This window comes from Ornithorhynchus anatinus, chromosome 1 (assembly GCF_004115215.2).
Source record: "Ornithorhynchus anatinus isolate Pmale09 chromosome 1, mOrnAna1.pri.v4, whole genome shotgun sequence".
NCBI lineage: Eukaryota > Metazoa > Chordata > Mammalia > Monotremata > Ornithorhynchidae > Ornithorhynchus > Ornithorhynchus anatinus.
The window spans coordinates 37379337-37403566 of NC_041728.1; the positions used below are offsets into that span (position 1 = coordinate 37379337).

The 24230-nt window shown below is 50.9% G+C and overlaps 1 protein-coding gene across 1 annotated transcript in view; it reads left to right on the forward strand.

The window, feature by feature from the left end:
- RBM25 (RNA binding motif protein 25) overlaps nt 1-19544 on the forward strand; it is a 43475-nt gene extending 23931 nt beyond the window's left edge. The window contains 13 exon segments of the mRNA XM_029080194.2: nt 3103-3389; nt 4629-4851; nt 5192-5281; nt 7313-7341; nt 7343-7384; nt 8466-8559; nt 8561-8577; nt 8579-8615; nt 10266-10590; nt 12962-13236; nt 14457-14555; nt 15506-15553; nt 17878-19544. Coding sequence (XP_028936027.1) covers nt 3103-3389; nt 4629-4851; nt 5192-5281; nt 7313-7341; nt 7343-7384; nt 8466-8559; nt 8561-8577; nt 8579-8615; nt 10266-10590; nt 12962-13236; nt 14457-14555; nt 15506-15553; nt 17878-17970 — 1659 coding nt within the window. The 3' untranslated portion in view covers nt 17971-19544.
- The last annotated feature ends 4686 nt before the right edge of the window (nt 19545-24230 follow it).

Consider the following 24230-nt stretch of genomic DNA (forward strand, 5'->3'; position numbering starts at 1 on the left):
CCCCCTCAGAAAAATATGCAAAGGGGCAACTGGCTTGGAATCGATCATTGATGAAGTCTCGCTTCTGAGTCTTGCCTGTCGAGCTTCTCCCAATATCCTTGGGATCCGCTGGGTTTTTTCCCCCGAAGGCTCTGCCAGCGGACTGTGAAACGCAGACCCCGCGTGGAGTGTTCTTAAACGTTGTAGGTATTAGTTGTTTCCCTTCAAGACGGAGCGGCCTCGTCCCGGGGCAACGTCACCGCGGTGACGTTTCGTTTTCTCCCCTTCCGTCGTCGTGTTTTTTTTATTATTATTATCTCTTCTATTTCGAAACTCCAAAACGGACGTGGAGCGAAAGGTTCAAACTCCCAGAGCCCTCGCGCCACGTCAGTCTTCTGCCGTATCTCGGCCACCCCGATCTGCCTCGTGTTTACGGTGCTTTCTCGGCAGTTCAGCGTGGCTAGAGACGCGGCTTATTTTCCTCCCCTAGGACGTTTTGGTAACGGGGCACAAGTCAGTGTGAAACGGTCTGAGGAGAGGTTTTCTGACCAAGTTCAGCATTTGAACTTGGGAAACCGAGGAAGGAGGAGAGGGTGGTGGTAGAGGTGCTTGTGTACAGATCCTCCCCCTCCCCCCACCCCTTTTTTGGCTTTTTAGTCTTAGAGTCGTCCTTTACTTCCTCAATGAGCCTTGCCATGTCACTGGTACGTTCAGAAGATATCACGTGGTTTTAAGTGAGGGGAGGAAAAAAAGAAGCGCAAACCCCGAAAGCGTTCTGCTTCAGGGTTTGAGAAGCTGTCAGGCGGGGAACTGCCTTCGACCTTATTGTATCGGGGAAGATTTGGGGTTTCCTCAAAGCGACCCAGCGAAACGGCGCTTCCTTTTTTATCGGGGTTGGAGTGGGTAAAGATGAGCTCAGTGAACCTTTGCATGTTTTGGTATGAGTTTATTAAAATAACCACAGCCTGTCAGGGTATCAGAGTGACAGGGGGCGTCCATTTACAGTACGGACGAGTCTGAAGAGAGCACAAGGTAAGATTTACGATTCTATATTGACCTGTCCCTTTCTGTTCTTGATTTGCGTTGGTCCGATTCCTTTCCTTCTTCTCCTCCTACCCTCCTTCCCATAGACTTAGAGAAATCCCGCCTCCCCTCCCCCGTCCCCCCGTAGATAAGCTTTGGAGCGGGAATTGGATTTCCCAGTTCCGCCTCCCCTCAGCGTCGAAAGAACAAAACTTTTCGTTCCCGACGCCTGTGAGGCAGAGGCCGGAAAGGCCCCAAACCGAGAGTAAATCGTGAACCGATTGGCTCCACGAATGGAGTAGGTTTTGATGAGGAAAAAAATCCCGGAATCCTACCAAAGAAATTACTAGTGGAACAGCTAAAATAATCTGTAAGTATCGACCACCTCAGTAGAAACATGTTTCTTAATAAGTATACGAAATAGAGGTAAGTTGGCTCCAGAGTTGGCGTGGTATCATAGCGCACCTCCTGGAAAGTTTCAGTTTATTAGAACCTGAATCAGAAGGCCCAGTTTTCAGTATTTCCCCACCCCGTCCCCTTCCCAGTGTGATCAGTTCTGTCTGTCGCTGTCAGTTCTCCTCCTTCTCCATCTCTGTCTTTCCTTCGTAATGTCCATGTATTCACTGCTGGCTTTGCCTGAATTTTATGGTAACCCAGGCTGGCACAGTAGCTGGATATATTGGTCTCTTGTGATTTAGCTCTATTTCCCTACCCCTCCCGTCAGTTCTCTGATCCACTGGCAAGAAGGACGATACACCAGGTAAGATTGCTTTTTTTAAAGTCATTCTACGTGATTTACTATGAAAGAAAAAAAAACTGCACATTTTACTGTTCCCGTTTTAATTTCATTTCAGTGGCACTAAACATGTAGCCAAAGGGATGAACATGTGACTGAATTTTTTTTCCTGTTTTGGGGTTGTTTTTTTTTTTGTTTTGTTTTGGTTTTTTGTTTTTCCTTTCTCTTTTGGGGGGTTCGTTTTGCTTTTTGGTTTCTTCTTCTGGGTATGCGTAAAAACAGTGTGGCACACCGGTAAATCTGTCAGGCTGACACAAACTTGGTCTGTCTTTGTGATTTGGTTTATTTGTGAACCGTCTTACTTGCTCTTCCTCCCAGAAACATAGCTTTATAGGCAAGGTTAACCTACAGTTGGCGGCCCCATGTCCTAGCAGAGCACCTGTAAGTTAACACGCAACAATTGCTTCCGAGGATGGATTTGTGTTTCTGTTGATGTATTTTCGATGTCTTTATAGGAGATCCGAGCGTTAGGATTCTCAGTTTCTTAAAGGAAAACTAAATAAATACATTTTGGGCGGGGAGCGGGGGCTGGCGGTCGGTAGAGAGTCCAGTGAAACCAGAACAGATAACCCTCTTTTAGCTTGGTATGACACGAGCGACTTCTAACCTGACCGGTAGTTGGTGGGAGTAAAAGTTTTTCCCCGGGGAGAAAGCGGCTCTCCCCTGTGATGGGCCGAACTTCGGTCAGGGCGGGGGGTGGGCAGGCGAGGGGAAGAGCCACGTTCTCCGTGACATTTGCCGCCCTGTGCGGCGGTGTGCCCGTGGTTGAAAGTACTCCGGCAAGGGTACTTTCGGGGGGTGGGGGGCGGGCCGGGGGCGGGCCGGGGACGTGTGGTCGTTGTATTTTGCAGATCTAATATCCACAGCCAACGGGTTTACCGTTGCTTAGTTGGCCCTAACGAAGTATTTTGTCCATTTTACTTGGGCCCCGTGGTTCAATGCAACTCTGGAGACTTGTTTCTCAGCTGGGAACCGTTACCCGATATCTCGTCATTCCGCACTCACTGAGAGGCCAGGCACGCACAGTACAATCTCTCAGCACCCCAAGGTTGGAGATGGCTGGTCTGTGTAGAATTTTTTTCAGTTTTTGCACGAAATCTACCTGTGTGATTGACCCACTCGGATTTGTCACTCTCGCAAACCGGTATCCTACCTAGATGAACGTTGAAGCACCGGCCGTTTGGGTGCACCAATATTGAACGTTATTGCCGTGGGCGGGGCGGGGGGGACAAAGAAAACAGAACAAAAATCGGACTTCCCCTGACCCGAGGATTAATGCTGAAAGTTCTCTCATTGGTTTTTAGAAACTGGAGGAGGAGAAAGGCAAAAAGGAGAAAGAAAGACAGGAAATTGAAAAAGAACGGAGAGAAAGAGAGAGGGAACGTGAAAGGGAACGAGAGAGGCGAGAACGGGAACGAGAAAGGGAAAGAGAACGCGAACGAGAGAAGGAGAAGGAACGGGAGCGGGAACGAGAGCGGGATAGGGATCGTGACCGGACGAAGGAGAGAGACCGCGACCGAGAGAGAGACCGCGACCGCGACCGTGACCGAGAGAGGAGCTCGGATCGCAACAAGGATCGGAGTCGATCGAGGTGAGTGCGGGCGCGGGAGTTCCTTCGCCATCCGAGCGCGAAGCGGACGACGCTCGTGAATTTTAGAAGCGGCACGGCCTTAACAAACAGCACAGTAGTTGTCGTCGTTATCTTTGCCAGGCACTGTACTGAGCGTCGGGGTAGGTGCAACTTGCTCAGGTTGGGCACAGCCCCACGTGGGGCTCACAGTCTTAATGGAGACCCAGAGACTTGCCCAAGGGCACCCAGCGGACGGGTGGCGGAGGCGGGTTGAGAACCCAGCTCCTTCCGACTTCCAGGCCCGGGCTGTGCCGCTTAGACCCCGCCACTTCCCTTCTCTGGATGGAGTTGCTCTAATAAAATCTTCTCTTTTGATCCTCCATTAAATTGCAAGCCCCTCGAGGGCAGAGACTCTAACTTCTTTCGGATGCCCCCGAGGGCTTAGAGGCTCGAAGATTGTCCAGGAAGAAGTTTGAGGACAGCCAGCCGGTCTTTTCACCAGTTTAACCTCCTCCACGATAATTGGGTCTTGGAGTAGGCACAAGCCCCCAGCTTTCACTCAGCTTCACGGATGATAATGCAAACCGTATCGACATTCCGTGTCGTCAGCCATACTTCCTTGGCAAGACAGACTCTTTTCTCCCTCCCTGGAAAGCCACTGAATTTTTATCCTCTCGGCTTTTGCGTCTCGGATGAAAATTCCCAACCAAATCATCCACTTTTTAAAAAAATATGGTATTTGTAAAGTGCTTACATGGTTGGAGTGTCTGGGATAGATACAGCTGATCAGGATGGACCCAGTCCCTGTCCCACATGGGGCTCACAGTCTCAATCCCTATTTTATAGATGAGGGAACTGAAGCACCGTGAAGCCAAGTGACTTGCACAAGATCTAGCGTCAGACAAGTAGCGGAGCTGGGATTAGAACCCACGACTCTCGGACTTCTGTGCTCTATCCACTATGCCATGCTGCTTTTGGTCTCATTTCTTCTTTGGTCTCCTTTTCATGCCGGGATGAATCACCGGTGTAATGTTCTTTATGTGGGCCTAGAATCCTGAAGGCCGTCAGTCCCGTTTAGTTATTTGGGCCGTACATTGGACTTGAACAAGAATTCAGAGTAAACTTCAAGCGACATCTCATTATCGATTGCTGATTTGAATGCCTGGGAATACAGCGTCCTCTCTGAAAGCCGTCTTTGCTTTTAAAATAAGAGATCAGACTGTCCGCCATCTTCATCTCTGCCTTGTGCCCATCCCACAGGGAGAAAAGCAGAGACCGCGAACGAGAGCGGGAGCGCGAACGAGAGCGGGAGCGCGAAAGAGAGCGGGAGCGCGAACGAGAGCGGGAGAGAGAACGAGAACGGGAGCGGGAACGTGAGAGGGAGAAGGACAAGAAAAGGGACCGAGAGGAGGACGAAGAAGACGCTTACGAGCGCCGAAAGCTTGAGAGAAAACTGCGCGAGAAGGAGGCCGCTTATCAAGAAGTAGGTTCCCCTCCCACTGAGCCGTTGCTTTTCAGCCGATTTGTGCCATTCATTGCGAGTTTACTCGGTGCAGAGGGGTGAACCAAGTCTCCGGGAGAGGAGGGTAGAGTACATCCCTGCTTCTCGGGGGAAGACTGACCTGAAAATGCGTTCCCCCTAGGGGGAAGCAACAGAGTCTAAGCATATATAGAAAAGCTCGATGTGGGAGGGAATCTGTTTATTGTTGTATCGTACTCTCCCAAACGCTCAGTGAAGTGCTCTGCACACGGGAGGTGCTCAGTTGTTACGACTGAACGAATACTGCGGGAGCATCTTAAAAGGCTTTGGTGTTTTCTTTCAGCGACTCAAAAACTGGGAAATCAGAGAACGGAAGAAAACCAGAGAATATGAGAAAGAAGCCGAAAGGGAAGAAGAAAGACGAAGGGAAATGGTAACGATCTATGCCTTTCTTAACCCCCGTAAAGAGAAAGGAAGGAAAGAGGCCATGCTTTAGTTTGTTGGGCTTCCAGTACCAGGAGTAGATATTTTCATTTGGCTTTGAAGTTATCTGACCCCTAAAAGAAATGTGTAAAGATGGGAATTATCAATCTCGGTTTATAGAACGCTGAGTTCGTGGGGGGTCGCTTGAGGAATCGGGAGCGGTTCAGTCACGAGGTTGAGGAGAATCCCTCGCCAAGGGAGCACTTTAATCTCCTTGACCTCCCGTACCAGAAGTAAAGTTATCGTTTGGTTTTGAAGTTATCTGGCCTGTCAAAGAAAGTGTTAAGATTGGCTTTATGTGGAGGGGGAGGGAGTTCCAGGAGATAGAATCAGAATAGAAGCAGTCCCCGCCCCGGTCTTAATCCCCCATTTTATCGATGAGGAAACTGAGGCCCAGAGACGCAAAGTGACTTGCCCGAGGTCGCACAGCAGGCAGGCGGCGGAGTCGGGGTGAGAACCCAGGTCCTCTGACTCCCAGGTCCGGGCTCGATCCACCTGGCCACGTTTGTCATCTTGATGACAAAACATCTAGGAGGCCCTGGGAGATTCTGTGTGGGAGTTAAGGGAGGCAAGGCTGGGAAAACAGTTGGGAGAGAACGGATGCGGCTCCGGGTTTGGAGGGTTTTTCTTCTTCCGTCTCCCTGGAGGACCGAGCCGGTTCTGGGGTTCGAACTGGGTCCCCGACCCGACCTCCGAAGGACCGTTGGAATCTGCCTCCCCCAAGCCCTCCCGTAGTTCCCACGGTGAGAACTCTTTTCCAAACTCACCCCAACTTCCGGAGACCTGCAGCCTGCTGTGGTAACCGGAAGCCATTCCTCTTCGGAGGGATGATTCCTCTTCGCCGTCAGTGTTAACTCAGAAAGCAACTCCCTCTAGGCGGGGGAAGAAGGGGGTTTCGCTGTACGGAGAGGTGGAGAGTCTCTCTGGGTACCATTCTAATTCCTGGGTTGAAATCATTCTGTCACACAGTGGGCGAAACGGGTAAAGACGTGAAGGGAAAAGTCACGTCGCCTCTCTGGGCCTCAACTCCCTCATCTGTAAAATGGGGATGAGAGCGTGAGCCCCAGGTGGGACATGGACTGGGTCCAGCCTCATTAGCTCATACCCCAGTGCTCAGTAAAGTGCCTGGCACATAGTGTGAGCTTAACAAGTACTTTAAAAAAGAAAACCCCAAAATACAGCCATAGTATGTGCCCGAGCTGCTGTGCTATCTGTTGTATTTTCAGTTAGTTTCCGGAGTAGGAAGCGGGAAACTCTAAAAGGAATTGTTCGCTCACTGAGAATGATAGAGGTTAATAAAGAGGGCTTCCTGCCTCCCCTTTTCTAATAAGTGACTTCCAAGCCCACTCACTACCATAAAACTCAAAACTCTGGTCTATTTCTGACTTTGCTTACGGTAGGAAAGTAGGGAGGAGAGCATACTTACTTACTTACTTAAGTACTCTCTCTTACTTCTCTGGCAAAGGAGACCTCATTTGCCCCGTTAGTAAAACGACCAGAGCAGTGAGCCTCTTCCGTCTTCTGGAAAAAGTTGTGGTCCTCCGTGTCAGTTGGAAATAACCGCTCTGGAGGGGGCTAGAGTCAAAGCAGGCTTTTTCTGAAGCGTGCTCTCAAGGAGGAGGGCATCTGAGACCCTTGGGTATTACGGACCTGGGTTCTAATCCCAGCTCCGCCACTTGGCTGCTGTGCGACCTCGGGCAAGTCAGTTCACTTCTCTGGGCCTCATATCCCTCATCTGAAAAATGGGGATGAAGACGGTGAGCCCCACGTGGGACGGGGACCCAGTCCAACCCGATTTCCCTGTGTCCACCCCAATGCTTAGTACAGTGCCTGGCACATGGTAAGCACTCAACAAATACCACTATTATTATTACCTGAACCCAGCCTGTGTGGAATGTAAGGCTCTGAAATGCCACTCATCGGAGTCTCAGAGGGAGGCTCGCCTGAAAACCGTGCTCATGTTTAACGTTCTCTCTTAAAGGCTAAAGAAGCCAAACGACTAAAAAGTTTTGGAAGATTACGACGATGACCGAGATGATCCTAAATATTATAGGTAAGCCGACGCTGGGGCCCTCTGGACCGACTCAGTCACTCGTAGTATTTGTTGAGCGCTTTCTGCGAGCAGGGCGCAGTGGGAGAGTGCAGCAGAACAACAGATACATTCCCTGCCCATCAGGAGCTTAGAGTCTTGAGGGGGAGAGAGACATTAAGAGAAATAAATAAATTACACATACGGCATAAATGCGGTGGGGCTGAGGATTGAGGGGGGATGAGGAAGTGATTGATATATCTCTACTGTTTGTTGAGCCGTTGGGACTCTGGGATTAGGTGGTGAGTCCAGGGAACGAATCGACTGCACCCTTCCCTCCGTGGAGATAAACATTCTGGTAATGGAATCAGGAAACAGGCGGTATAGAGTCTAGCAAATCCTTTTCGCACCCTGAAGGACAGTGAATCTCTTGAATGCCTTCCCCTTCTGTAGCGTAAATGAAAATCTACTCCGCTGCCCAAGTTACTAAATCAAAGATCGGAGGCTCTTCGTAGAAATACGATGTTCCGTGCAGTGCTTTGATTGAATTGCGGGCCATTTCCCTTCATTTTGTCTAACTTAGCCCTCTGTATCAGAAATAAAGATCATTTGAGTTTTGCTAATGAGGTGGAGGTGGAAACTCGGCCTCGTTGAGACGCTGTAGGCGGCAGAACAAATTTTTTTTTCTTTGATGGAGCAATTTAGCCGATGTGAAAAGGGTAAATTATTGACAGTGGTTCATGGGAAGCAGCATGGCATAGTGGCTAGAGACCGGGCCTGGAGTCAGAAGGTCATGAGTTCTGATCCCGGCTCTGCCGCTTGTCTGCTGTGTGACCTTGGGCAAGTCACTTCACTTCTCCGGGCCTCATCTGTAAACTGGGGATTAAGTGTGAGCCCCACGTGGGACGGGGACTTTGTCCAACCTGATCTGCTTGCGTCGATCCCACTCCCTGGCACAGAGTAAGCGCTTAACAAATGCCATAATTATTATTATCCTACCCTTTGGTTTTATATTGTTGTGAAAAATCCCTTGGGGAAGTCGGTGGAGGGGGCAGATGTGTGTGTGTCAGCAACATCTCGTATATTTGGTCTCTCACTTGTTCAGGGGAAGCGCACTGCAGAAAAGACTGCGTGACAGAGAAAAGGAGATGGAGGCCGACGAACGGGATCGAAAGCGAGAGAAAGAAGAGCTAGAGGAAAATCCGGCAGCGTCTCCTGCAGAGGGCACCCCGATCCAGATGCGGAGCTCCAAAGGGTAAGAAACTCGGCTGCGGTGAGAAACTCCACCCATTCCAAGTGGTGCAACGAGATTTCAGGCTTGGAAGAATCCCAGGGCTAGGAAGCCCTCTTCGGTGGAATCCTGGGATTCTGTCCAAGGGGGCTCCTTCCTACTTTTCCCACCCAGTAACCAAACAGAAGGGCCCCCCGGAGAGAAGCAGTGGGGCCAGAAGCCCAGGCCCGGGAACCAGAAGGACCTGGGTTCTAATTGTGGCTCCGCCCCTTGTCTGCTGTGTGACCGTGGGCAAGTCACTTCACTTCTCTGGGCCTCAGCTGCCTCATCCGTAACGAAGGAGTTAAGGTTATGAGTACTGTGTGGAACATGGACTGTCCAACCAACCCAATTAGCTGGCATCTACCCCAGTGCTTAGCGCAATTTCGGACACATACTAAGTGCCTAGCAAGTGCTTAGTTTACTTTTTTTATGTTAACCACCTGTCAGGATTTCAGAGAGTTGGTTATGTGTCCCTACAGCTCTCTGGTAACTTGTCATAATGCTTAACCCACTAACCCTTAGTTTCTTTGTCGATGAATTCATTTGCGCTGCAATTCATGTCTAGAAATGTACTTAGCCAGTCAGATTGTCTCAAGTTTTTTCAGGTGTGATACGGTTGTGACATAACACAGATGATCCTTTACTGCGTACTTGGGGGGAGTAAGAGATTCCATGGAGACGGGAGAAGTGTGGCAGGTTATAAAACCCCAAAAAGATAAAGTACTGGTAAAATGGATTCATCGTGCGACTAGAAAATTTTCTCTAAGACCTTGTAATTTGCTTTCGTGCTGTCAAGTCCCTTTGATCTCTGATTCTTGGAATTCATGACAAAATAAACACACAGTGTATATCTCTTGAGGAAAGGGGATCATCTGTAAGAGCCGCACTGCCATCCTAAAATGACTCTCTTATTTACCACTCTCATCCCAAAATCTGTCAGTAAACCCATTACTTGCCCACCTTGAATCATTTTTTTTTTTTTTGAAACTGTATGTAGTTTTCGGACCGCTGATTTCTCTAATTTTTAAATTATTGTTATTAACAATAGTGGCATTTGTTAAGCGCTTTACTGTGTGCCAAGCCCCTTACCGAGCGCTGGGGTAGACGCAAGATCATCAGGTTGGACAGAGTCTATGTCCACTGGGGGCTCACAGTCTAAGTAGGAGGAAGAGTAGGTATCGAACGCCCATTTTGCAGGTGAGGAAACTGAGCCAGAGGAGTTGAGTGGGTATTATCACACAGGAGACCATTCGGTCCAGTTCAGTCATGTTTACTGAGCGCTTACTGTGTGCACTTTACGAAGCGCTTGGGAGAGTCCAGTATAGCGGTAAACGGACCCACGCCCCGCCCACAAGGAGCTCATACGTGGCAGGGCCGGGATTCGAGACCCCTGCTCCTCTGACCCCCAGCCCTGAGGTCTTCCTCTAGGCCACGCTCCTCCTCGACGCGTTTTCAAAACACGCTCTGAAAATGCATCGATCCAGGCCGCCCGGCTCGGAAGCCAGGGCTGGTTTCTGTCATCCTCCCAAGGAGAGATCCGTCGCTTTGCGAGAGAATCCCATCACTGGATGTAATTAGGAGGGAGTCCGGGTGTTGCCCCCTTCTAACCAATGAGCCTTTCGTTCGCCGCAGATGGAGCAAGAAGCCGAAAGGCGCAGACAGCCGCAGATAAAGCAGGAACCGGAATCGGAGGAGGAGGAGGAAGAGAAGCAGGAGAAAGAGGAAAAGAGAGAAGAGCCCGTGGAAGAGGAGGAAGAACCGGAGCAGAAACCCTGCCTGAAACCAACCCTGCGACCCATCAGCTCGGCCCCGTCGGTCTCCTCCGCCAGCGGCAACGCGACCCCCAACACCCCCGGGGAGGACTCCCCCTGCGGCATCATCATCCCCCACGAGAACTCCCCCGACCAGCAGCAGCCCGAGGAGCACCGGCCCAAAATCGGACTGAGTCTGAAGCTCGGTAGGAGCCCCTCTCCCTCGAGTCCTCCCGGGGGGGGGCAGAGCCAGCGGGAGGGGGTAGGAAGGCGGTCGTTGATTTAGAAACGGAGTCTCGGGGGGGGGGGGGGGATTGGCGGGGTTGGGCTGGGGCGAGGGGGGCGTTTAAGCCGCTCACTGAAGAAAGTCAGAAATGCAGATGCCCCCTGGTTCGGTTCCGCCTAAGGGTCCTGCTTCCGTTGGTGAAGCTTCCTGGACCCTGCGTTGCGTTGGAGCGGCTCTCGTAGAGACGGCGTCCAAAGCCACCAACTTGTATCCGCCCCTGCATTTAGTACAGAGAAGCAGCGTGGCTCAGTGGAAAAAGCCCGGGCTTGGGAGCCAGAGGTCATGGGTTCGAATCCCAGCTCTGCCACCCGTCAGCTATGTGACTATGGGCAAGCCACTTTACTTCTCTATGCCTCCGTTCCCTCATCTGTAAAATGGGGGTGAAGACTGGGAGCCTCATGTGGGACATCCTGATGACCCTGTATCTCCCCCAGCGCTTAGAACAGTGCTCTGCACATAGTAAGCGCTTAACAAATACCAACATTATTATTATTATTATTATTACAGCGCCTAGCACGTCGTAAGCGCTTAAGAAGTACCACGATTATTATTGTACCACGATTATTATTATTATTAGCGCTTCTGCTCGCCTTAGTAGGGAGTGGTGGTTGAAGGGACAGAGTTTCCCCCGCTAGTCAAGGCCATTTCAACTCTGAGTAATCCAGAGTCGCTTTTAGACAAGACGGCATCTGATGTAATCAAAAACTACGATAAAGGGTAAATACATCAGGGTGAACAGCAACAACTCCATGAGACTGGGTTTTCCATCCAGCCCCTCCCCTTGTCCAGATTAGCCCGTCAGTGGGCAGGGACCGTCTCTATCTGTTGCCGATTTGTCCATTCCAAGCGCTTAGTACAGTGCTCTGCACATAGTAAGCGCTCCATAAATACTATTGAATGAATGAATGAATTCAGTCATTCACTCAGTTGTATCTACTGAGCACTTAAACTGTGTGCTTGAGATGATTAACAGCGGGCCAGGGCTCCCGATAAGATGATAATAATAATGATGATGATATTTGTTAAGCGCTTACTATGTGCCGAGCACTCTACTAAGCGCTGGGGCAGATACAAGGTAATTAGGTTGTCCCACCTGAGGCTCACAGTTTAATCCCCATTTGAACTGAGACGCAGAGAAGTTAAGTGACTTGTCCACGGTCACACAGCGGACAAGAGGCAGAGCCGGGATTAGCAGCTTTATCCTGTTCTCAGATACTCCTTTCAGTAGACCATTCATTCAGTAGCATTTATTGAGCGCTTACTATGTGCAGAGCACTGTACTAAGCGCTTGGAATGGACAAATCGGTAACAGAGACAGTCCCTGCCCTTTGAGGGGCTTACAAGTCTAATCGGGGGAAGATTACAAAGGGACGATGTGTTGTGAAGCTCTTAATAATTAATAGAAATTCGTTAAGCGCTTACTATTTGTCAGGCACTGTACTAGGCGCTGGGGTGGATAGAAGCAAAGCGGGGTGGACACAGCCCCCGTCCCACACAGGGCTCACAGTCTCGATCCCCATTGTACAGGCGAGGTAAGTGAGGCCCGGAGAAATGAAGCGGCTTGCCCGAGGTCACACCGCAGATAAGCGGCGGAGCCGGGATTAGAACCCAGGACCGCCCGGCTCCCAGGCCCGGGCTGTAGCCGCTAAGCCACGCTGCCTCGGCGAGCACACCCAGGGGCGATCCCGCAGGCCTCGAGCTGAGGAAGGGGGCGAAAGCGATACCACAAGCCTACACAGAGGTTGTTACATCATACTCTCCCAAGCGCTTAGTACAGCGCTCCGAACAGAGGAAGCGCTCAGGAAAAACCCGCCGATCTGTTGGTTCTTCGAACGGTCGGCTCTTTTCTCCAGAGGAGCGTTGCGACAGACGGCGTTACCCGAACCTTGGCAGACCGTACTCCAAAAACGGTGTTTCCAGGGGCTGTTTTTGTAGTCCCTTGTAGATTCATTCATTCAGTATTGAGTGCTTACTATGCTCAGAGCGCTGTACTAAGCGCTTGGAATGGACAGTTCGGCCACAGAGAGAGGCGATCCCTGCCCAGTAACGGACTCTCAGTCTAAACGATGCTCAGCCCGTGTGAGAGGCAGCTTGGTCTGGTGGAAGGAGAACGGAAACCGGGGTCAGATTCGGCCCTCTTCCTCCACACGTTGACTGGGTGACCGCGGGCAGGCCGCTTAAAGTCCACGTGCCGACTTAGATCCGTCCCAGCGCTCAGAACAGTGCTTGGCACACAGTAAGCGCCGAACAGATGCCATTTATCATCGTTATCGTATCGTTTTCCACCCTAGGCGCCTCCAATAGTCCCAGCCAGCCAAACGCGGTAAAGAGAAAGAAGCTCCCCGTGGACAGCGTGTTCAACAAATTCGAGGACGAAGACAGCGACGACGTCCCCCGGAAAAGGAAGCTGGTCCCCCTGGATTACGGCGAAGACGACAAGAGCTCGGCCAAAGGCACCGTCAACACGGAAGAGAAGCGCAAGCACATCAAGAGCCTGATCGAGAAGATTCCCACGGCGAAACCGGAGCTCTTCGCCTACCCCCTCGACTGGTCCATCGTGGATTCCGTGAGTCACACCTCGGCTCCTCGGAGTGAGGCCAAGTCGAGAACGAAAAATCCATCTGGGGAAGCGGACGGTCGGGGGGGCGGGCGTCCTGGTACCCTCTCACCTGGGTGGTGAATCTTGGATTCGAGGGAAAAGAGAGGCTGGGCGGGGGGCTGCCTGAATTTGGGGTCAGCTCTAGTCAATCAGGCCGTCGTATTTATGGAGCACTTACTGTGTGGATGGAGGAGAGGACAATAGAATTATATCGGACACATTCCCTCCCCACAACAAGCATACGTTCTAGAGGGAAGACAGGCATTTATATCAATAATGATAGACGTTGGCCTAAGTGTTGAAGGACTGGGAAGTGGGTGGTGAATATAGGGAACAAGTCGGGGAGATGCAGAAGGGGGCGGGAGAAGAGAAAAGGAGGGCTTAGTCGGGGTAAGCCTCTCGGAGGAGTCGGGCCCTGAAGGTGGGGAGAGTCATCGTCTGTGGGATATGAAGAGGGCGGGCGTTCCTGACCCGAGGCGGGACGTGGGCCGCGAGATGGACGAGACCAGGGTTCAGCGAGCAGGTGGGGGGTTAGAGGGAGAAGAGGGTACGGGGCCGAGTAGGAGAGCAGCGAGGCGAAGCAGGAGGGGGAAAGGTGATTTGAGAGCTTTAAAGCCGACGGTACCGAGTTTCCGTTTGATGCGGAGGAGGATGGGCAACCGGCGAAAGTTCCTGAGGAGTGGGGAAACGTGGACCGAATGGTTTTGGAGAAAATAAGACTCGCTGTAGACTCAGGTTAAGGAGCCAGACGGACAACAAAAACACGCAGAGGGCAACTTTTGACGACAAAAGTTTTCTTTTCACCCTCGCCCAGTGAGAAGTTGGAAATTAGAGGTGTCCGTGTCCGTGTCCGTGGCCGCTTCTTTGTTACCGCGGGTGGCGTCAGCTTTAGAAGCTTCCTTGGCCCGTCCTCTTGGTTACCCGCTTTATTTTCCGCTCGTGTATTCTAATCAGTCGTTGGTATCTACTGAGCGCTTACCGCGTGCAGCACACTGTACTAAGCGTTTGGAAAAGCTGAATCAGTGGACACGTCCCCTGCCCACATGTGGGCTGGTGGTTGAAAATTCAGAGAGCCCGGTCGCTCTCCCCGGTGGCGTTTGCTTTCACCGCAAGATAAAACGGTGCCGGGCTCCGTTGCCGAGTAAACAGTTGCCCAGGACTAAAAAAAACTCCCCTCCCTTTTGCAGACGTTAATGGAACGTCGAATTAGACCGTGGATCAATAAGAAGATCATAGAATATATTGGTGAAGAAGAAGCCACATTAGTTGATTTCGTCTGTTCGAAGGTGAGCATGTGCGCCGCATCGGGGGTCTGTAGAGAGCATAACCTGGTTTGGATGTCATTTTTAAAAGGCCCTCCGGGTAGAACAGCCACTTTGAAATGCTTTTCACTTGCCTGGAGTCGAAATTAGAACCTGTTGCTTGCTTAAAGATGCTACCCCAGGGTCCTCCCAATCACCCCCACCACCGCCTGGTAAAGCAAAGGTTATCCCCCAGATACGTCGGAGGGGGGTAAAAAAGGCCCCGGAAACCGGTAATGCCAGAAGCTGGGTTTGGGAAAATTAGATGCTCTGTCGGTAGATTCGTCAGTTGTATTTGTTGAGCGCTCACGGTGTGCGGGGCACTGTACGAAGCGCTTGGGAGAGTACGTTCCCTGCCCACAGCGAGCTAGAGGGGAAGACGGACGTGAATAGAAGGAAGTAATAATAATAATAATGGTTCTTGTTGAGTGTTTACTGTGTGCCAGGCACTGTACTAAGCGCTGGGTAAATGACTGATCTGGGGACATAAGTGCCGTAGGGCCAAGAGAGGGGTGAATAAAGAGAGCAAATCCAAGCGCCCCGACCCGGGACCCCAAGAGTGTAAGTTGGCCATGATCCTTTAGGTGCAGCAAATAGTGAAATGATTTTTGACTCCATAGTTTTTTACTTCGGGGTTTGGTGGGTTTTTTTGTGTGTGTGTGAGAGAGAGAGAGAATAATTAGCCCTTGGGTCAAACTCCTTAAAATAGACGTGGAAGTCTCTTCTCTCCTTCCATTCTTTGGCCTCTCCCCATCCCAGCAAATTCATCCCGCGATGGATGGATCCCGTTAGGGATTCGATGAGTTTTTATCCAGTCCACCCTGGAGAGTCACAGTCGCAGATTCTCTGATCTGTCGGCGGAGGCCAACTCGGCGGACTAAGCTTGCCACATCCGGTTTTTAGTTTGCCAACTGACCACCTTTGGTTTCCTCCAGGTGATGGCTCACAGCTCCCCTCAGAGCATATTAGATGACGTCGCCATGGTAAGTCGGAGTTCCACCTTGTTCGTTTCCCTTTAACCCTGAAGCAGCAGCAGCATGGTTTAGTGACGAGAGCCCGGGGCCTGGGAGGCAGAGGTTCGGGGTGGGAAGCAGAGGAGGAGCCGCGAAAGAGCCCGAGAACGAGCGGGTCGAGAGATCGGAGGAGAATCGGGGGAGGACAGTGTCGGTGAAGCCGAGGTTGGATAACGTTTCCAGGAAAAGGGGATGGTCCGCAGTGTCGAAGGCAGCCGAGAGGTCGGAGGGGGATGAGGATGGAGTCAAGGCCGTTTGGGGTGGCAAGAAGATCGTTGGTGATCTTTGAGGGGGCGGTTTTGGAGTGACGGGGCGGGAGCCAGATCGGAGGGGGTCAGGGAAGGGGAGAATTGGAGGAGAGGAAGCGGAAAGGCGTGGACGGCCCGCTGGAGTTTGAAGAGGAACAGTAGGAGGGGCATGGGGTGATAATTGGAGGGAGCCCTGAATTCCAGGGAGGGTTTTTATTTTTAGGATGGGGAGACCCAAGCAGGACCTACTATTTAAATTTCCCCAGTCGGAAGGCAAGACCGATTGGGAGGCGCAGTAATCCATCCAGCCGCTCCATCTTCCTTTCCGATTCTGTCAGCTCAGGCTGAGATTCCGGGGCTAGGTTGTTTAATCCAGGGTCTTTCATAAAAAAGCCCAGCGAGAGTCGACGAAAAGCGATGAAAGGATGGAGCGCTACCTTTCTTGGCCGTTACTTATGTCTGCATCCGGCCTAGCAAGAGAAAGCCCCGATGGTCGGGAACCACAAAAGAGTCCTTTGTTCATTCATTGTCACGTTTATTGAGCGCTTACTATGTGCACAGCGCTTGAGGTGTTGAGGCTGGGCCAGTGTATTTACAAGTCGGATTAGTGGTCTCGTTCCCCACCGCCCAATTCTGGAGTGTTGACTGGGGGCAGGTTAGTGCTCCTTCCCGCAGCTAGTTCCCCTCGCGCCTTTCCCGCCCCCCACCCACCCTGCCCAAGAGGTCAGGAATGGAGGAAGTGGCCGCTTTGGTCATCGGATGACGGTGGATGGAGGCTTTACGCTTAGGGCACCTCATGGGGCTCGGTTAAAATTCACTCACTCAGTCATTCCTATTTCTCGAGCGCTTCACTGTGTGCAGAGCACTGTACTCAGCGCTTGGGAAAGAACAGTACAACAATAAACAGACACGTTCCCCACCCGTAACGAGCTTAAGGTGTAGCGAGAAAGGGAAGGGTGTAGTTTGCCGAGAACTCCTCAACAAGGACTGTGCCATCCATATTTTTTTTTCCTTTGGTTTGTTTTTTAATAGTATTAAGCATTTACTGTTTGCCAGGCACTGTACTAGGCGCTGGGGGTAGATTCAGGCTAATCAGATTGGATCCAGTCCCCGTCCCCCGTGGGGCTCACGGTGTTCGACAGATGAGGGGACTGAGGCCCAGAGAAGGGAAGTGACTTTTTTTGTGTGGTATTTAAGTGCGTTCTACGTGCCAGGCACTGTGCTGAACGCTGGGGTAGATTCAGGCAATCGGATCCAGTCCCCGTCCCACACGGGGCTCCCGGTCTTCATCGCCAACTGACAGACGACGGAACCGATGAGCTAAAGTTTGGCAAAGGAGCTCTCCTGCTGAGTCAGGCAGCTCTGAGTGACCTTGGGCTAATAATAGTAATAATAATAATAATAATTACGGTACCCGTTAGGCACTTCCTATATGCCAGGCAAGCACCACTCCGTTGCGGTCTTCATTTTCCCAGCTGCAGATGGGCAAAGTCGTCGGACCCGCTTCATCGGACTGTGGTGCTGAAAAGTGGAATAGTCCCCAGGAGATCCTTTTAGATCGATTATATTCCTACCGATCTACGGCCCCCGTCAGCTCTTCCGCCCCCCCCCCCCCCCCCCTTGTGCATTTTATCGCAGAGATACCTGTCTTTTTAAAAATGAACCGCAGCAAAAACGAGACTTAAAATCTAGTTTCACGTGTAACAGTAAACGTCGTCGCTGTACTGAGCACCGTGTGCCCGAGCGCCGGGATAGAGAGAAGGTCGCACACGGTCTAAGCCTGATGGTCTAAGGGCCCGGGCCCCCGTTTTACAGATGAGGAAACCGAAGCCCAGGGCAGGGAAGTGACTTGGCCGAGGTCACACCGCGGGCAAGGGGCGGGACCGGGACTAGACTCAACGAATCTACCTGACGATATCAGAGCCACGTTTCCCTGCTCACAGCGGGCTTAGTCTAGAGGATTTGAACCCACGTCACTCCGTCCTTCACGGTGTCTACTCCTAATGGAAATGTAATTCCGTGTTCTGTTGTCGTTGTTCTTCTCAGGTACTAGATGAAGAAGCTGAAGTTTTTATAGTCAAAATGTGGAGATTGTTAATATACGAAACAGAAGCCAAGAAGATCGGTCTCGTGAAGTAAAGCCGTTTTTACATTTAGGGATCCATTTCAAATTCCCCCCTCCCTCCCCCCTCTCCCGCCATTCAAGGACTTGGAATTTTCTCTGTCCTCAAAGACACTTGTGAGATCCGTAATTTTTTTTTTTATGTAGAAAATGTGAAAAAAAAAAAGGTGTCCTCTGCTCTGATGCCCAGAAGTGTCCTCTGCTCTGATGCCCCTTCTCCCTTGGTTGTAGAGTTATCTGAATCCTACATTGGTTCTCTTTATAATAATTCACCAGATCCGACTGCTGGTATGTTTTATAAGATGCAGCTACTGTACACAGCCTATCTGGTAATCTTGTTCTGCTAATAATCTGTTCCTTGTAAATATTAAAATGACTCCCCGTTTCTTTTGCTAAACATTTGCACTTAATGTTGAATTGTACCGGTCAGAAACCAAGGTTTAGGATTTCTACTGAAAGTATATTGGTCGTCTTGGAGCCCTCTCCCGCCCCCCCACCCCACTTTTTTATTTAACAACCACCAAAAAAAAAAAAAGACGACAAAACCTGATCAGAAATCACAAGTTCACTTTAAGGCATAAAATAGGAAGCTTCAAATCAACATGTAAAAGGCAGGGTTTAAACGGACAATCCGCTCCTCGATATTCTCCGTGTGTGCGTGTGTGAATTTCTCATTCCCCCCATCCCTCCATTTGTCATAAGGAAGGGGGCCGCCTGGAACATTTTACTCCGAGGGGAAAGTAGTGAGAAGGTGCCAACCTAAAACCCTGAAAGCATTATTTATCACCCCGGCGTTCTGTCGAGCCAGAACGCTGCTCCCTTCTCCCTTCTAGGGGAAGAGCGCGCGGCCCGGAGCTCTTTCCATTTCCCCCTTCCAAAGTTGGGCCGGTGGGTCCGTCCGGACACCGTCGCTTAACGCGGACCCGAGGTTTCGTCACTTCTTACTTCCGCTCTCTAGAAACCTAATCGATGTTTAAAGATTCCCTCTGAAGAAACGTTCTTTTTAAAGAGCCACCGAACCCTCCACCCCTTTTAGGACTGCGGGGGGTGGGCGGGGTGGGTGGGAATCGTGAAGTGAGTCGAGCAGAGCCGTTTCACGGGACCGCCTGTCCGGGGATGTCGGCTCGCGACGTACACCCCCCGAGTAGCCCCCGGAGGATCTCAGAAATAAACCGTTAAGGCGATGGAAGACTCTGCCTCTACGTATCCAGGTAAAAAGACAGACCGATGTGCGTTTAGAAATTGCCACTGGCCGACGTTGTAGGACGGAAGTTCGCCGGGGAGCGAAACCTTAAAAAAATCAAAATCGAAGGCGTAACGGCTCCTGAGAGCAAACAAGTTAGGCTCTTCCCGTACCTTTATAACTATGGAACGAAAGGGTACGGGATTTGAAAATAGCAGAAGCGTGACCTGGAGTTCCTAAATTTCTTGCATCTCGAGAGGACATCCGAAAACACTGTTCTTAACAGACGGGAACGTGAGAAGGTTCCACAATGTAAATATTTCAAATATTAAAAAAAAAATGTATATATTTGATCTGGGGACTCAGATTCTTTCAGAGTCTTGGTAAATAAATGACATCATGTTGCAATTGTGTGTCGCAGACTAGAAAACGGATGGAATCCTACCAACTGGCCTTTCAGGAGCTTTTTGGTTCGGGTGGTCTTCGTTTGTCAGTGTGACTTTCCCCTCTCCCCGCCCGCCCCCCCATCTCTTTGAAACTTCCTCAGGATTGGAAAGTTGTCTTTATCCTATTCTAGCGTGTGGATCAAATCCTAAATTTGAAGATGGCAGATATTTCCCTTGCATTTCTTGGCTCTATCTAATCCGCCCCCCGGTAATTCGAAGCGAATTTCCGTCAAGAATCATCTCTCCCCGTCCCCCCCTCCCACTTCCTCCCGAAGCTCCGGACGGGGAAAATACGACGAGATCGGGGTTCTCGGTTTAGATCGGGAAGAAGAAAACACTGGTGGATGTGAGTGGAAAAAAACGACCCCGCTGAGGACTAGATTCCGAACCGAACGCCCTTGACTGCAAGATCCTCTGTCGAAAGTTGAGTAACTTTCAGAGGACTCGCAGCAAAAGTGAGATTCTTGAAATCGAAAAGGTGTTGAGGTTTCAGGCCGCTGATGGCGATGATTTAGCCCTCTTTGCTGCCTTGATTTCGACACCGGGCAGGCGGTTGGTCGTTACTTATTGAGCGCTTGCTGTCGCCCTGCCTCTAAGGGGCCGGTCGGGGGCAGACGTCGAAAGAGCAGGTGGAGACGGGCCGGAGACACGACCTCTCCAACTCGCGCCCTTCCCCCGGAAAACGGGTCCGACGCCACCAAGCAGGGCGGCTTAGTGGGCAGAGCCCGGGCCCGGGAGTCAGAAGGACCTGGGTCCTCATCCCGGCTCCGCCACCCGTCTGCTGTGTGAGCCGGGGCGAGTCGCTTGACTTCTCTGGGCCTCAATGCGGGGCTTAGAGGAATTGGGAGTCAGAGGACACGGGTTCGAGTCCCCGCTTGTCAGCTGTGTGACCTTAGTCGCTTCACTTCTCTGGGCCTCGGTGACCTCATCTGTAAAATTACATGGGACAACCTTGTACCTACCCCAGCGCTTAGAACAGTGCTTGGCACATAGGAAACGCTTAACCAATAACGTTATCTGGAAAACGGGGATAGTAATAATAACGATATTTAAGTGCTTATCATGTGCCAAGCACTGGTCTAAGCTCTGGGGCGGATCCAAGGTGATCGGGTTGTCGCCCACGGGGTTCACGGGCTTCATCCCCATTTGACAGATGAGGTCACTGAGGCCCAGAGAAGTGACGTGACTGGCCCACAGTCGCACAGCTGACAAGTGGCAGAGCCGGAATTAGAACCCACGACCTCTGACTCCCAAGCCCGGGCTCTTGCCTCTAAGCCACGCTGCTTCTCTAAGATGAAGAGTGGGAGTCGCGGCTGGGAGGGGCTGAATCCAACCCGAGGAGTTGGGGTCTTGGGTCTAATGTTTGGCACGTAGTAAGGGTTAGACTAGTATCATAATTATCCTGATTAATTATCGTGATGAATTATCATCAGTATTTTGGTATTTTGTGCTTAATCCATGTCGAGCGTCGGCCAGGCGGTCTAAGGCCGCTGGAATTAGGCTCTAGTCTCCCCCGGAGGCGTGCCAGCCTAGTATTTCAAGCGCTCAGCACAGTGCTCCGCACACAGTAAGCGCTCAATAATTACGATCGAACGACTAAAAGAATGTATTGAGCGCTTCCTATGTGCCAGGCACTGTTCTAAGCACTGCGGTAGACGCAAGATCATCAGCCCGTGGGGCTGGCGGCCAGAATCCCCATTTGACAGATGAGGTAACTGAGGCGCGGAGAAGCGAAGCGACTCACCCGGGGCCCCAACGGCGGACAAGTGACCCAGCCGGGATTAGAACTCGGGTCCCTTTGGCTCCCGGGCCCACACTCTGTCCACCGGGTACAAGAACGTAGATTCGGACACGATTCCCGTCTCCTGTGGGGGCCCGGTCGCCTTGGACGTGCAAAGGCTTCTGACACCTGAGTAGAATTGTACAAAAACGACGATTTTATTCATTCCTTCATTCAATGGTATTTATTGAGCGCTTACTATGTGCAGAGCACTGTACTAAGCGCTTGGAATGGCCAAATGGGTAACAGATAGAGACAGTCCCTGCCCTTGGACGGGCTTACGGTCTAATCGGGGGAGACGGACAGACAGAAACAATAGCAATAAATAGAATCGAGGGGATGAACATCTCATTAAAACAACAGCAAATAAATAGAATCAAGGTGATGTACATCTAACAAAATAAATAGGATAATGAAAATATATATACAGAAAATATATACGGTAAAATATATTTGTTTCTTACATCTTGAAGAAACACTTGTGGGACACTGGACCTGCACTTCTGAAGAGATTATCACGTCCCCGTCCCCCCCCCCCAAAAAAAGTACGTGAGTTTACTTAAACTGGGAAGTTATCGCGCGATTCATGGATTTCCATGGAAATTGTGATGCCTCTCTACTTCCAGGTGATGGGATCGAGAGGAATTTCATTCATGCATTCCATAGTATTTATTGAGCGCTTACTACGTGCAGAGCACTGTACTAAGCGCTTGGAATGGACAAATCGGCAACAGATGGAGACGGTCCTTGCCCACTGACGCCATCGGCAAAGGCTCCAGGCCTAGGACACGTCCAATAATCTCTGCTTCCCGGTGGCGCGGTGTGGGTGGACCCCGCAATTCCTTATAATAATAATAATGTTGGTATTTGTTAAGCGCTTACTATGTGCAGAGCACCGTTCTAAGCGCTGGGGGAGACACAGGGTCATCGGGTTGTCCCACGTGAGGCTCACGGTTTATTCCCATTTTACAGATGGGAGGTCACTGAGGCCCAGAGACGGGAAGTGACTTGCCCACAGTCACACATCTGACAAGTGGCGGAGCCGGGATTTGAACCCCTGACCCGGGACTCCCAAGCCCCGGGCTCTTTCCACGGAGCCACCGCTGCTTCTCAATAATAATAATAATAATAATGTTGGTATTTGTTAAGCGCTTACTCTGTGCAGAGCACTGTTCTAGGCGCTGGGGGAGATCCAGGGTCGTCAGGTGGTCCCACGTGAGGCTCACGGCCTTCGTCCCCATTTTCCAGATGAGGGAACTGAGGCCCAGAGAAGTGACTTGCCCACAGTCCCACAGCCGTGTGGCGGCGGCGGGATTCGAACCCACGACCCGGGACTCCCAAGCCCGGGCTCCTTCCACGGAGCCACGCTGCTTCTCTAATTCTGTCGCCTGTCTCCTCCCAGCGCTGGGCACAGTGTTCCACACACAGCAGGTGCTTAATAAATGCTACGGGACAGCAAGCACGCCGCCAGCGCCTCAGGGAGGACCTGGGTTCGAATCCCGCTTCTGCCACGTGTCCGCTGTGTGGCCTCCTGCCAGTCGCTGCACTTCTCTGGGCCTCCCCTCATCTGCAAAATGGGGATAAGAGCGTGAGAACCTGATTACCTCGTTGCTGCCCCAGCGTTTAGGACAGTGCCTGGCACATAGTAGACGCCGAAAAAGGGCTCACAGTCTCAATCCCTATTTGGCAAATGAGGGCAGTACAGAGCCCAGGACGTAGGGAGCGCTTAAAGATATGAAAAAGGGAAAAAAACTATTGGTGGAGCGTCCTGTCCCCGGCGCTTAGTACAGTGCCTAGCACATAGTAAACGCATAAATACAAAAAAGAGGGAAAACTATTGACTGTCCTGTCTCCGGCGCTTAGTACAGTGCCTAGCCCTTAGTAAGCGCTTAAATTCAAAAAAGAAGAAAAACTATTGAAAGACGGTCCTGTCCCCGGCGCTTAGTACAGTGCCTAGCCCTTAGTGAGCGCTTAAATTCAAAAAAAGGGGAAAAAAACTGTGGATAGAGCGTCCTTCCCCTGGTGCTTAGTACAGTGTTTAGCACTTAGTGAGCGCTTAAATTCACAAAAAGGGGAACAAACTGTGGATAGAGCGTCCTTCCCCTGGTGCCAGTACAGTTTAGCACATAGTAAGCGCTTAAATTCAAATAAAAGGGGGAAAAAACCGTGGATAGAGCGTCCTTCCCCCGGCGCTTAGTACAGTGCTTTGCACATAGTTAAGCGCTTAACAAATACCAACATTACAGTGCTTAGCACACAGTAAGCGCTTAAATTCAGAAAAGACGAAAAAAACTATAGAAGGAGCGTCCTGCCCCCGGCACTTAGTACAGAGCCTAGGACACAGTAAGCGCTTAAATATTAAAAAGAGGAAAAAACTATGTTAGGAGCATCCTGCCCCCGGCGCTTAGTACGCAGCCCAGAACATAGTAAGCGCTTAAATACAAAAAAAGGAAAAAAACTGAAGGAAGCGTCCTGTCCCCGGTGCTCAGTACAGAGCCTAGGACATAATAAGCTCTTAAATACACAAAAAAAAGGAAAAAACTATGGAAGGGGCATCCTGCCCCCGCGCTTAGTACAGAGCCTAGAACATTGTAAGCCTTAAATATAAAAAATAGGAGAAAACTTTGTTAGAGACGTCCTGTCCCCGGCGCTTAGTACAGAGCCTAGCACATAGTAAGCGCTTAAATAGAAAAAAAGGGAGTGGACTATGTTAGGAGCGTCCTGTCCCCGGCGCTTAGTACAGAGCCTAGCACACAATTAGCGCTTAAATACAAAAAAAGGAAAAAACAATGGAAGCATCCTGTCCCCGGCGCTTAGTACAGAGCCTAGGACATAGTAAGCGCTTAAGTGCAAACACCATGTTAGGAG